At 38.9% G+C, this 13,958-nt stretch overlaps 1 protein-coding gene across 1 annotated transcript in view; it reads left to right on the top strand.

The window, feature by feature from the left end:
* The first annotated feature begins 1,153 nt into the window (after positions 1 to 1,153).
* CFAP58 (cilia and flagella associated protein 58) overlaps positions 1,154 to 13,958 on the top strand; it is a 129,797-nt gene continuing 116,992 nt past the window's right edge. Inside the window, exons 1-3 of the mRNA XM_042456092.1 lie at positions 1,154 to 1,425; positions 7,114 to 7,395; positions 13,626 to 13,774. Of these exons, the coding sequence (XP_042312026.1) occupies positions 1,417 to 1,425; positions 7,114 to 7,395; positions 13,626 to 13,774 (440 nt within the window). The 5' untranslated portion in view covers positions 1,154 to 1,416. The remainder of the gene's footprint in view (positions 1,426 to 7,113; positions 7,396 to 13,625; positions 13,775 to 13,958) is intronic.

The raw sequence follows: 13,958 nt of genomic DNA, 5'->3' as shown, positions 1-13,958 counted from the left end.
TTGGTAGAGGCTCCGCCCCAGAGAGTGGCTCCACCCCGCAGGGTGGCTCCACCCCAGAGGGTGGAAGCACGGCCCCCAGCATGCAGCCACGCCCTGGAGGGTGGAAGCTCCCCCCCCCGGCTTTGGCCCCCCCCCCCCCCGACTTGTCAGGGGGACACCAACCCGGCCCCCAGCTCCAAAAGGTTGCCTACCCCTGTTTTAACTATTTGTATGTTTTTAATGCTAATTTTATACTGTTTTCATGAGATGGTTTTAACTGTTTTTCATTTTTTTACTATTAGGATGGATTTATCTCTCTAGGAATGTGTTGAGCTTTTCTTTGGTTACATTCTCCTCGGATGTCCTCCGTTTTGTCCCCCTTCGTGCTTGGGACACCTGGATCCAAAACACACTGCAGAAATAATCCAGTTTGAGACTGCTTTATTTTTTTAAAAAAAATATTTTTATTAAATACAAATATAAACACAAAACACAAATAGTTACATAAACACAACATTCTACATTACATATTTACAAACATATATAACAAAGGCAAAATACAACATCAAACATATAAAAAAAGCAACAAAAAAGAAAGAAAATATGCTATTATGTTACTATATACTTGAATAGGAAAATTACTTCCTGAATAAGACCCTAACAGGCTTGGCTTTGACATTTTTGATATTTCAATATTTTTGTTTCCTAAAGAAAGGCTGAATGAAGCCTTAGGGAACTCAAATAGCCCTACAAATGTGAGACAGCAATAGCCTTAAACTAAACTATAGTCTGCCTCACTGTTAATCTTTCTAGTCTTGAACACTTAACAAAGCAAATGGAATAATAGACAATTGAAGGATCCAGAGAGATATGCCTTTAATGCTAAACAATAAGTAATGTGTCTGTTTCATCTGGCAGCCATTATTATTTGTTGTTTACTTTAGATAACAAGCTATAATACAGGGAGAACGACAGAAAAGTGGGGCGGGAACACAAACAGCAGAAATAATCCAGTTTGAGACCGCTTTAGCTGCCTTGGCTCAATGCTAGGGAATCCTGGGAACTGTAGTTTTGTGAGACATTTACCCTTCTATGTCAGAATTGTAAACTACAATTCCCAGGATTCCCTAACAGCATTGAGCCAGGGCAGTTAAAGCGGTCTCAAAGTGGATTATGTCTGCAGTGTGTTTTGGACCTCTGAGTGAGAGGAGTGAGAGCCACCCTCAGAGACACTGCCTGCCCTCGGGTCCTTTCCCCTGGGTCCCATTGCTACTCGAGGCCTGGTCCTAGGCCTGGCTCTAGTGGAGCAGCGGTTGCTAGGAGACGGAGGCGGCGGCCTGGTACACAGACAGCAGCGCAAAGCGAGCCAGGAGCAGAGGCCCAGCCCTCAGCCTCCTTCCCTTCCCATCTCTGGGGGGCTGCGCTGCTTTCCCCGAAATGGCTGAGGTGAGCCCCTTCCTCCACTCCTTTGTCCCTTAGCAGCCCCTGGCAGCCAAGGTCCCAAGTGTCTTTTGCCTCTATATCTCCTATTATACAGCCATTTCCCAGGCTCTGGTCCTCTTAACCCTTTTTGGACTTCATTTCCCAGAAGCCTCAGCCAGGTTGCTTAATACAGTGGGATTCTGGGAGTTGAAGTCCTAAAGAATAATAAATACTTGGAAAGCCACCTGACTAAGGTCCAAAACACACTGCAGGTATATATAACCCACTTTGAGTTTGGCTCAAGGCTTGGGGATACTGGGAATTGTGGTTTGTTGTGGCAACTACAAAGTACAATTCTCTCTGACAGAGAACAGGCTAAATGTCTCACAAAACTACAGTCCCCAGGATTTCCCAAGCCTTGAACCAGGGCAGTTAAAGCAGTCTCAGTGTGGATTATTTCTGCAGTGTGTTTTGGACCTTACATCTCCTATTGGGTTCCCCCTTTCTTTTCTTTTCTTTTCTTTTCTTTTCTTTCTCCTGTTTGGTTCATAACATCTTGCCAGATAAAGAAGCCCATAATATCTAGAATAAGATAAACCAAGAAAGCAGATGATAATCTATTTTATTGTTTGTATGTACAGCGCTGTACAAATCTACAGCGCTATATAAATAAAACATAATAATAATAATAATAATAATAATGGTATTAAAGATATAAATAAGATTATCATATAGAGACTTCTTTTTTATGTAATTTTTACAGAAAGTATGATTTAGTTCATATTGGTTATACAGAATTGGAATGAAGTAAGGAAGTATTTGAATCAATGTGATACATTGTATGACATTATATATATAGACACACACACTTAGATAATATTTTATTTTTTATCACTCATAAAGCAATATCGTAGTGTTATATTTTGATGAAGAAACTAATAAAATTATTTGGAAAAAAAAAGAAAGAAGCCTTGCAGCAAGTATATAGTGCATTTCGGTTGGACAATAAAGGTATCATTGATGGATTTTTGTTTGCATTTGTTAAATAGTCAACACATGTTTTCTGGAAGGCCAGAGTTTGGGAACCACTATCATAATAATGGGCTTTCTTCTAATGTGCAGCTGGACACCCCTTTATATATACAGGAAAATAAAACCTGCCATAGCAAATAGGTTTCTGTGCAGTTGCCAATCTGGAACAAGTTTATTTCTTCAAATGAATAAATGAGAGAGAGAAAAAACCTATTATAGTTTCCAATCATGGAATTCTTTATGGATAAATTCCTATAAATAAGCTCCTGAGGGGGAAGAAAGTTAAGAATTTAAGGCCCGTTACAGATGGGCTAAAAAGTACGCGCGGAGCGCATACTAGGGTTAAGAGGGGGCGGTGCTTCCGCACTGCCCTAACCCTAGAACGCGCTCTGCGCGCACAAAATGGTGATGGCCGTTCCACACGGCCACCGCCATCGATACGTAATGACTGCGCCGCCTCCAAACGAGGCGGCGCAGTTGTGACGTATTGGGGTCGCGGCAGGGCACCTAGGGCGCCCTTTCCGTGACCCCGGAAGGAGCTCCGTTTCGGAGCTCCTTCCTGGTTTGGTCTGCTGGGCGCAGCCTTTAGACGGCTGCGCCCAGCGGACCAAAGGAGAAAGGGGCCAAACGGCCCCTTTCCCCTTCTCTCTGCCGCCGCGGGGTGTCCTTGGAGCTTGAAGCCCCAAGGACACCCCTTTCCAGGCTGCGGGGAAGGGGCCTTTTGCCGCTTCCCTGCAGCCCAGAAAGCGGCGGATCGGGACTTCAGCAGCTGCCGCTCTGGTTGCTGAGGCCCCGATCTGGTGGGGAAAGGTGCGCCTACAGGCCGCCCCTAAGGGGCGGTCTGTAACGGGCCTAAGTCTGCATGCTAAACATATCTTGTTAGGAAGTAAAAACTCCACTTAGTCTTGCATAAATATCTAAAGAGTTATGCTATCGAAAAGTTGTTGTCCAGCCCCTCTTGTTCTATGGACTTTATCATACAGGGAAATTCACATAATGTCGCGATTAAAATGCTGTTATCCCAGGAATAAACAGGCAAAAAAACAGCAATAAATAATTCACAACGAAATCCCGGGAATAATTTGTTGCTGCATATTGCCTGTTTATTGTCTGTTTATTCCTGGGATAATGCCTCTTTAATCATGATGTGAGTGAAAATGTTAATCGTGATTGCATGATTTTCATGTGATACATCACTTTTTAAACCCCCGATTTTCCCTGTGGGATAAAGTCCTATCTCTTAATGTCTTCATTCATCCTAATTTTCCTTTTCCTCTTCCTCCCTTTCCCACATTTTGCAGTTAGAGAAAATGTAGGAAGTGGTCACCTTTGCTTCTATTGCAGGCTTGAAAACCATGATTGCCCTTGCTTGCAAAGAGTCTACAGCATGGCTACATTGTGCACAGCTGCACAAAAGAACATGGGTACCAGATCACAGGGGAAAAAGCATCCTCCCATCCAGCCCAAGTGCCATCACAAAAACATTTGAACTGTGGAACCTGAGCTAATCCAACTTAATGTACTCACTTTCTCCCTCTGCCGCCTTTATAGTCTCTATTTCCCATTCCCTGGTTTTAGTCCTTACATCTCCAACTGATAGTCTCACTTTCCTTCTGCTCTGTCACATAGCCCATGTTGTTGTGTTCCCCCCAGCATCTATTAAAAATACAACTGGTCCAGTATTTTTTGCTGCCTGAAATGACAGCAAGTGGTGCCCACTTAAACCAAATCAAGGTGTGTACACTACATGTTATTATTTAGCACTTGAATCGGGATATTCCGCAAGTGCCTGCCTTGCATTAAAAGTACAGTCATAATGCATTACATAATCAATGTCACTGCCCCTTTCTGACATCCTGAATCAGTTACGTAAAACAAGCATTGTACTCTGCTGAATGGCAGGTCCAGCTCTTCCTGTTAATGCAGTTGGCCCCCTGAATCCATGGATTTTTTATACATGGATTCAAGCATCCACGGCTTGAAAATATTTTTTAAAAGGATAAATTTCAAGTATCAAACCTTGATTTTCCCATTTTATATAAGGAGCACCATTTTGCTATGCCACTGTATTTAATGGGACTAGAGCATCTACGAATTTTGTTATTCACGAGGGTTCCTGGAACCAAACCCCAGCGGATAACAAGGGTCCACTGTATTTTATTTTCCTCCAGGAAAAGTAGAGATCCTTCTCTCTCCTCAGCTCTTAAATTCTCTACTCCTATTTTCAGAAATGTTGCATGTGGGTCTCTACTTTTCCTGGAGGAAAATCTCTAGGGGAACTCATATTCTTGTATTTTCTAATATATCTGCCCTTTTCACTTTGTTGCAAACAGTTTTCCTATCATATCATAAAACATTCTCTTAGTTTTGTTCTTTAATTGAAATGTTCTCAGCCTGTGTTTCTTGATACTCCGGGTAAACCTGGGCACAATAAACTAAGCTTTATGGTCTGAATAACTCCGACTGGGAGAATAAAACAGAGGCAGCCTTGCTACTCTGTTTAGTCCACAAAACATTTTTACATCAGTTTGATTTTACTCACATTTTTTCTGTCAATTAATAATTTATCATGAACTAAGAACACTATTACGAATAGAAGCATTATGAACAGCAACACCTTTATAGTCAGATGTGAGTTATAGTGTGTGGGTCATAAACTCAGAGGTGATCATACAAGTGGTCATCCAATAGTAATATACATTTTGTCTACTCAGAAAGATATTAGTTAAATGAGAAAATAATGTTTGTTAATAACTTAGTTGAAGATGGGGTAATGATTAGTGATCAGTGTGGCTTATTTGGAAGAATTTAGTCCTTTAATTCAGGCCAATTTATCTTTCAAAAAAAGTAAACAATGCTGTAAAATGAATGTAATTTAACATAGATTACTTCCACATAATAACTTAAGAATTTTAAAAAAAATGATGGAAAAGAAGGATGATACATGGAAAAGATATCCACTGAAAGGCTAGTTTTTAGCACAGTGTCCTTCTCTAGATATTTTAGAATTTCCTAGCCATGTACCTTCCAAAAGATCATATACTTAATCCAAACTGGTTCATAAAGCAATTAGGCTATGTAATTGGATAATAATAGCCTATATAAGTATGCATGTGGTAGAAATGCCAGGTCACTGGTTTGTACATTATGACAATTAAGAATGACAGAATGTTTTGCAGAAGTTCAGTTAAGCTCCTAATTTATACTTGCCAATATTAATCAGTAAAATCATTTGCTAACTCATATAATTACTGGAATATATTCCATAATATACATCTGGAGATGTATATATTCCATAGTATAAATTCCATAATATATTCCATAATATAAATCTGAAGATGTTCATGAGATATATCTATATGTATCTGGTCATATGGAATCACTGGTTTCTGATCCCTATGTACACTGTGTAGTCACATCTACTGTGAGCCCTGGAAACTTAAAAAGAGCCCAGATTTCTTAGGCTTTTGTGAAGATACCACAGGACTTCCAGAAGAAGTCCAAGAGAGATATATTCTGTATCCTTCCCTAAACAGATGCTACATGGTAGAATCAAGATGTTTAAGGCACATGCAGACCAGCTTTATCCATGGACTTTCAAAAGTATGGCCCATTTGTTTAACTAGAGTTTCCTATCATGGAATTCTTTATGGATAAATTCCTATAAATAAGCTCCTGGAGGAAAAAAAGAATTTAAGAGTCTCTCCAGACCACCCCGATGGGATGGGCTGGAGGCACCCAGTTTCCCTCCGGAGGGACGCTGCAGTAGCGGGTTCTTTTTGGCCCATGGAGACAATGTCATCAGTGCGTCATTGGCGCACTGATGCATCCACGACTCAAGCGTGGAGCCCAGAGGTGCAGACTTGGGTCTCCCAGCCAAGTAGGGTGCCTTAAGGGTACTTAGGCCAACCATGAAGGGAGCAAGGAATAGTTTCAGCAATTTTCTTTGTGCTGTGAAAAAGTCTTAAAAAAACACCCTGTTTCTGAAGGCTATTCTCAGTTCGGGACTTGTTCTGCACAAAATCCACTTGTTGCTTTATGCAGGAAACTTCATTTTCTGCATCGGGAACAGCATTTTTTTTACATGGAAATTAATATTTAAATGCAAAAATATTAATTCTTGAGAAGAAAATGCTATTCTTTTCATCAGGGTTTCTGAACACTCAAAAAACAAGTTTTTCAAACATGTAAAGAATATTATTGATCATTTCCATTCCTACAAAATTAGGGGTGTTGGTAGTTCTGAAGTATAAAGAATGATAGTAATACTTTTATCTTGAGCCCAGGATAATTGCTGTTGTGATGAAGAAGAATTTCCTTTAAAAAAGCACCTTCAAGGAATACATGTTGTGATCAACAGAGCAAGTTGGTTGTGACATAAACATTAGGACTGGTGATACAAACATTGGGATCATTTTTAATAATCGGGTTTTTGTCTTAATCATCTGTTTTCATGCCTGAAATGATATTCCAAAGACTCTGTTTGTGTAAAGGGCTGTGCATTTCAAACAGATTGAATGTAAGCATCATAAGGTAGGAGCAAAATTTACAGAATCACAGAAATTTTAATCTAAGATGGTTATCTTGGAGCTATTGTGCCAGTATCTTTGTGTAAGGCATTTTCTTTGTCAGGATACCTTTGGTGACTGTCTGATAGATTCTCCCTTTCCTTTTATCCAGGAAAGGTATGACAAGCCTGCAATAGAAGAAAATGTCTTTGAAGCCTTGGAAAAAGACTTCCAAGAAGTCATCAGTGAGCTTACAGGAGATCAAAGCTTGGAAAAATTCCGTGTGGAATATGAGAAACTTCATGCAGTACTGAAAAAATCCTATGAGAATGAAAAGCGCCTCATGGCAAAATGCAGGGAATTGAATGCAGAAATTGTGGTGAACTCTGCTAAAGTGGCTACTGCTCTGAAACTTTCTCAGGATGATCAGACAACCATAGCATCATTGAAAAGGGTAAATGGAAAAATCATGTATCTTGATAAGAAAATATATAAAACTGAGGATATAATTAACATAGGGAATGAATTTATAAGATGTCTATGTTTCGATAATAATTGCATGACCTAATAGACTGATGTAGTAGTGAGAAGTGACATCACTTGACTGTTGACCTCAGTTTTGTTACTGTTTCACTTGGTAACTTTGGGCAGAGAATCAGATTATGTAGAGAAACCCATGCTATCTATAATAAATATTTAGTAATGTATATTTACAACCTGTACAAGTACATTGTATCAAAGTGAGTTGGGAACATTTAAGCCATAGTTGTAATTTGCAGTGGTCTTACAGTCACTTATAAAGCACCAGGCAGGAAGAAGTCATATAATCCAATGAGTGGCCATTGTATTGTAAAATAGTGGGTTTAATCTTTGAAGTATACTCCGATCCCTAAGTTGTGTAAATAAAATCATAGTGCTCTACTCTCTGAGCTTGTTGTGATTTGAATGACTTGAATGTCCTCTGGAAAAGGGTTTTCATGGTGTAGTGTCAATATTCCTGTTGTCTCATAGTTCCAAATTGATTTAGGAAGAAGGGAAACATTTTGTTTTTATGATAGTTTCTAGGATATGATTTTAGGGTGGAATCAAATAGAGTCAGCCCTCCATATCCATGGATTCTGCATACACAGATTCCACCATCCACTGCTTTTAAAAAATAGTGTGTGTGTGTAAAATAATCTGCAAAGCAAACCTTGATTTTTCCATTTTTAAAATAAGGGACACAATTTTATTATGCTGTTTTATATAATAAGACTTCATCATCCATTAATTTTGATACCCATGGGGAAACCTGTAACCAAACTCCAGTGGAAACCAGGGGCCTACTGTATGCCCTTTGTCTCCTGAAGTGAATGTTGAGTTAGTTTCCTAGTCCTCATATGCAACAACAGGCAGAACAGAACTGCACATAACGATCTTGGCATGTTTATAAATGCAATCCATTATTGCTTCTGGTTTAAGGATCACAAGACAGAGTAAATTAAAAAGTACTGGTAGGTTCAGAATTCAAAATATTAATACTGCCTTCAAGGCTTATAGAGATGTACTATCCTAAAAACTTTCAAACTGTTCGTAAATAGGGTGATGCTACTTACCCATCACTTTGAAGTTTTTGACATTGCCCTCAGCGCTTATATTCTGAGTACCTAACAGTGCTGCTTAAAAATCTTTTGCTCCAAGTCACAGTAGCTTCTTTGTTGTCATCTCTTATCTATTGATGGAAGCTCTTCTAATACATGCATGTGCCTTTATTGAGAAGGACAGTAAGTGATAGTAAAGAACTTTAGTTGCTGAAAGCAATTGGTTGGGGCTTAACAATTATGGACAAATTGTATTATGCATTAGTTTCAAGTTCCTCAACTATAACCACACTTCTTTCTTCTGATTTCAGAGAACAGATGAAGGGAATTGAATATGCTAGTTGTTAGGGAAATTACATTGTTCCAGTTATAGCATATACAGATTTGAGAAATAGAAAATTATATTTCTGGTATCAAATATCTTTGCTGATTTTAGAAAGTGAGATTTTATCAGTACAAAATGCGCAGATGTTAGAAGGAAAGAACTTCTCCATATCACATGTGTAGTTTAGGAAAATGCATCTGAATCTCCTGCAAATGAGAATTCTCATTCTGATGCATAATTTGTAATTTGTGTTAAGACCATTTCCATCATGATCTCTGTGTATCAGTCCTGCAGGAATAGCTTCTTTGGCTCCAGTACAAGCTTGAAGAACCCTACATCTTCAGTAATGTTACAATAATGGTCCTTTTACTGACATTTTATTGCTTGAAACCTAATATTTTGCTGCTTGTGGCTGATGGTGACACAATTTGGTGCCATTCATGCCATATGCATCAGATATTTGATAATGACCATGGAAAGCTGTTTCGGCAGAGATCTGCTAGTTCTTCAGAGATATGAGGCTGGTATAACTAATCAACACTCAGTGGACTGAATAGAGATGGAGGAAGGAATAAAAGAAAATTGAAGTTTCAGCCTGAGTAAACCTGCCCAAACCTTTTTACTTGTTGCCCTGGTTAGCATGAGTTGGTGGTGGTGGTGGTATGGTTTGAAAGTAGTGTGCCTAATCCCCTTTTTTTGTTTCTTCTCGGACTGTTCAGATAGTGATAATTGTTTAATTTGGACTGTGAGATGCCCTTGAAACTACTAGATGAGCTCTGAATGTTTAATATAATCACCATAATTACATGGCAAGAAACATTATGAACAATGATGGTGTTTGTGTCTCATTGTCTAAATGAAACAAACAAAACAGCTAATAATAACATAGTGAACATTAAGGGGACCCACCAGACACCCCCTGCTAAAGGCAGCAAGCATGAGTGATGATCAGCAGAAACCAGGCATAGGTTATTGGAAAGACTGAACAAAATAAAAATTAGCTGATAACTGAATATGTATTAAACCAGTTAGATTGAATGTGTCAGAACTCCAAACCTCACCTATGAAGTCTTTGCCCTTTATGCCATTCAACCCCGGCTCAGGGGCATAATGAAGGGCCCTTCTAATAGCCTATGGTGCCACCTGTACATCTAGTCTACTTTTAGTTGGGCCCTGTTCATTTGCCAGGTGATTAGGATTCGTAAGGTACATTTTGTGCCAGGGCTTCATGTTATATACTGGGTATTTGCCTGTAGAGTTTTTATATCTCAACTACATTGCTTTATTCATTTTATTTCCTTTTTAAAAGTTATGATGTTGTGAAATTCCTTAACTTTTGTGGTTGTGGGCTGTTTTAATGGGTCTATAAGTATGTGAATAATAACATAAAGACTGAACTCACGAAATACCTAACAGAATTGCTGTTGAAATATTATATCTTAATCTATAACTCTTTTCTGGAAATGCTCTAAATGAGGTTAGTTCACAGAACCAAATAAGAATTTTCAGAATGTGGGTCAAATGAACGGAAGCAGAATTGGGTATGTGCTAAAACAATTACTGTATACAGTTCTTTATTACAGTCTTGTATCAGACTATCAACTTTGGACAAATTTACAACATGGTTATTTGCAGCAAAGATGCCAATAGTAGATGCTGGCGAAATGTCAGGAAGAAACTCTTCTCGAACATGGCCACACATGAAAAAAACACAAAAAACTATGCCAATAGTAAGTTAAAATACTGCATAGGAAATGTGGCTTGAGTAGTCACTACTCTGTATGTTCAACTACACAGAGCCATTCTACCAACGTTCACAGTATGCCAGTCTTATAGTTTGAAATGGCTACTAAGTTTGTAAAAATACAGATTAATTAGATATTTAATTAAGGGCTTATCACAAAATTAAAAGTTCAGACATTTTGTAATTTTAACAGGTTTTACCCTCTCTCTTTTGTATCTTCAATTAATCACATGTGGATTATTTCAAAGTACAATTTATGATACATGTTGAGTATCCCTTAACCAGAATTCTGAAACCTGAAGTACTCCAAAGTCCAAATATTTTTGAGCTACAACACAAGTAGCGTAGTAAATACATGTACTGTGTTTGGGAGATTGATGCAGCTGGATAGAGATGCAAGGATCTGTGAAATGGTGGGAATCCTCGATTTCTCTCCAACCTCAGTATGTCTTATTATGTATATGCAAATACAGGTATTCCAAAATCTAAAAAAATAAAAAAATGGAACACTTCCAGTCCCAAGCATTTTGGAAAAAGGATACTCAAGCTAGACTAATCATTCTTTGACCTATTCTGTTTTTTAAAAAAGCAGCCTTATGTTTTTAAAAATGTAAAAATGAAATGGAACAAACAACAGGATGCTTTAATAATGTGCACAGTCATGCTCCAGCCAAAGTCAGTGACAAAAACAAAACCCCATTTGGGTATTAATATGTTGTCCTTCATCTGAATGTACAGATTCCATTAACTGTGTCAATGAGAGAGGGAGCACTATGGAGCTGAGCTCAGCAATCATTGTGTACAAAATATTCCAGTGGTGCCATTAGAGTGCCTCTGGGAATAAATATCCAAGCAGTATTGTAAGTTTAAGGCTAACTGATTTGACCTCTTGATTAGGCTGATGAAAAGACTCACAGTAATCTTTGTAAAACTATTGTGACAGCACTACATTGGGTTGCCAGGTTTAAAAAGAAAAGGGATTCTGTGGGACTATTTATGGAACACATTGGTGCAGCTTGTTTTAGAGCTGCAGTGTTTAAGGATATCCCTTAACTCCAATTTCTATAAAATATCCTATTAACCTTCATCTGTTTTTCTGACCAATGCTGATCCTTGATACAACTGATAATGTTACTTGAAAATAAAATTCAGATTCTGGACAAGTATGTATCGCGAAACTGCCCTGGGCATTAAGAGCTACAAATGTTCACAGGTTGGAGAACAAAAGGCCACAGTTTACAACTGTATAGTGTTGAGGTGAAGGAACTGGATAACCTGCCTGTCATCTGATAGACCCAGCCAGCCCAGCCTGCTGGCTGAGGGGCTTCTTCAGGGTGACAGCAATGGAACGCATACAGGTGCATGGTTGCTATGTAGTTTTGCTGTCATCTGACCCCTGTCTTATTGAACCTCCAAAGTCCCTCAAATGCGACCCCTTAACGAAAGAATGAAAGGTTTGCACAGCCTGCTCTCTCCCATTATGTCTTGCCCCATGTCACTAGAGAAAGTATGAGGCCCTCTTTCCACTAATCTAAAGCTGCTATGCCTATAACCAGGGTTCCTGATAGATCCTGTATAGAAAAGTACACCCCATCAGGACAGTACAAGTCTTCCAAGTAGAACATAATGTCTGCTTTCTGAATACTCTGTCAGTCAGTCACTTTGGTGACTATGTGTCTCGCCACATCAGTTTTCTCCAGGCAGGCAATCCCTCTCCAATGTTGATGCTCCAGCAGGTCTGACCAGACTTGCAGGATGCATCTGTCCAAACTGTCCAATTCTACCAGCACCAAATCCAGATTTTTCCATGTAGCCAAGTTGTTCTCCCCCAACTGTATGATCAAAGTGTCTAGTGGGTCATCCAACTCAGCAAAAAAATCAAAGAAAGGGGAGTGTCCCACATTATTCCTCTGTGTCCTAGTCATGTAATTTGGATATGATCTTTAAGACGAGATCTGGTCTCTATATATAGGAGGGAATGTACCTTCTGGCCCAGCATATAGTACTGTGCTGGTAGAGCAAGATGTTCTTCCAACAGAGAGCTGTAACTATAAATAAACACATGTTAGAGGGCAATCACCAAACCTGGGCAGATATATGACATAAATGCTGAAGACCTCTATTTGCTAATTGCCTTGATCTGTGAAGCTACAGTATCTGCCCCAGTCCTAAACTAGAGCCCCCAGGCTTGGCTGATAGTAACATAAGTCATCACAAGCTGGACATTAGGATACCAGTAAACAAGAAACCAATAAGAGGGTTGTGCACAAGGAAGAGGTCTGGGTACAGAGGACAAATGGCCTCAGACTTTGATACAACATGGACTAGAGACAGATGATGAACAACATCCTATGGCTCCTGGATTTGTCTGCTTCCCAAAGCCTGCTTAGATTTGTCTTCTGAGAACTTGCTACCAATTCTTCCACTGGAAAGCCAAAGAAAAGTAAGGTTTAAAGTACCTTGACAGGCTTTCCCTCAAATCCAGACTGTGAGACTCTGGGAAGCTGCTGCAAGAGAGCCGTTACTATGGGGTTGGCATACTATTGGATACCACTTGAAGGCACACAAGTTGGAAACCACTTGAAGGCACACAACAACAAGAACAGAAATGTAAAGAGTGTTGCTAACTTGGGCAGATTTTCTGATAAATATATAAGAGACACGGCTCTTCTTTCCACATTTAATCTCTTTTGAATATAAAAGTCTTGTGGTCAGAACAATATGAGTGCAACTCAACCTTTTAAAGTGAAAAGCAGGGTTGTAGGATAAGAAAACTTTGGGCAATTATGTGGGAACGTTTGATCATTTATTTTACTATGTTTTAAGCAATATTTATATAGCCGAACAGTAAAGGGGTTTTTGAAAGTGCAAAATGGTAAAACTACAAAAAAGAATTTTCAGATTTCTTGATATGGATAAACTGACATATGAGTGGTACTGCTGACCAAACAAAAGTGAGTACTGGAATAGAAGAATGATGAAACTAAACCTAAAGGAAAGCCGGTTAAAAGTAATGTATTTTCTCTTATTCATAGGAGATTGAAAAGGCCTGGAAAATGGTAGATGCAGCTTATGAGAAAGAACAGAAAGCAAAAGAAACAATCATATCTCTTAAAGAAGAAATCTTGAACTTGACTAAATTAGTGGAGCAAGGATCTGGCTTATCATTGGGTCAAGAACATAAGTGAGTTGGATCTGGACAAGTTTGTGGGAAATGGTTATCTCATCCTTATTGAGGTTATTTTTTAATTAATACAAATAATATCTTATAAAGGATTATTAACAAAAGTCTACTCAACTGTGACTTAGATTAATGTTTAAACAGCTAGGTTTTAGCACACCCAGAGTAAATGATAAACAGAATGCTC

The sequence above is a fragment of the Sceloporus undulatus genome, chromosome 3 (genome assembly GCF_019175285.1).
Source record: "Sceloporus undulatus isolate JIND9_A2432 ecotype Alabama chromosome 3, SceUnd_v1.1, whole genome shotgun sequence".
Taxonomy (NCBI): Eukaryota; Metazoa; Chordata; class Lepidosauria; order Squamata; family Phrynosomatidae; genus Sceloporus; species Sceloporus undulatus.
Note: the sequence above shows the minus strand (reverse complement) of the source record. Positions and strands in the feature narration are given on the sequence as shown.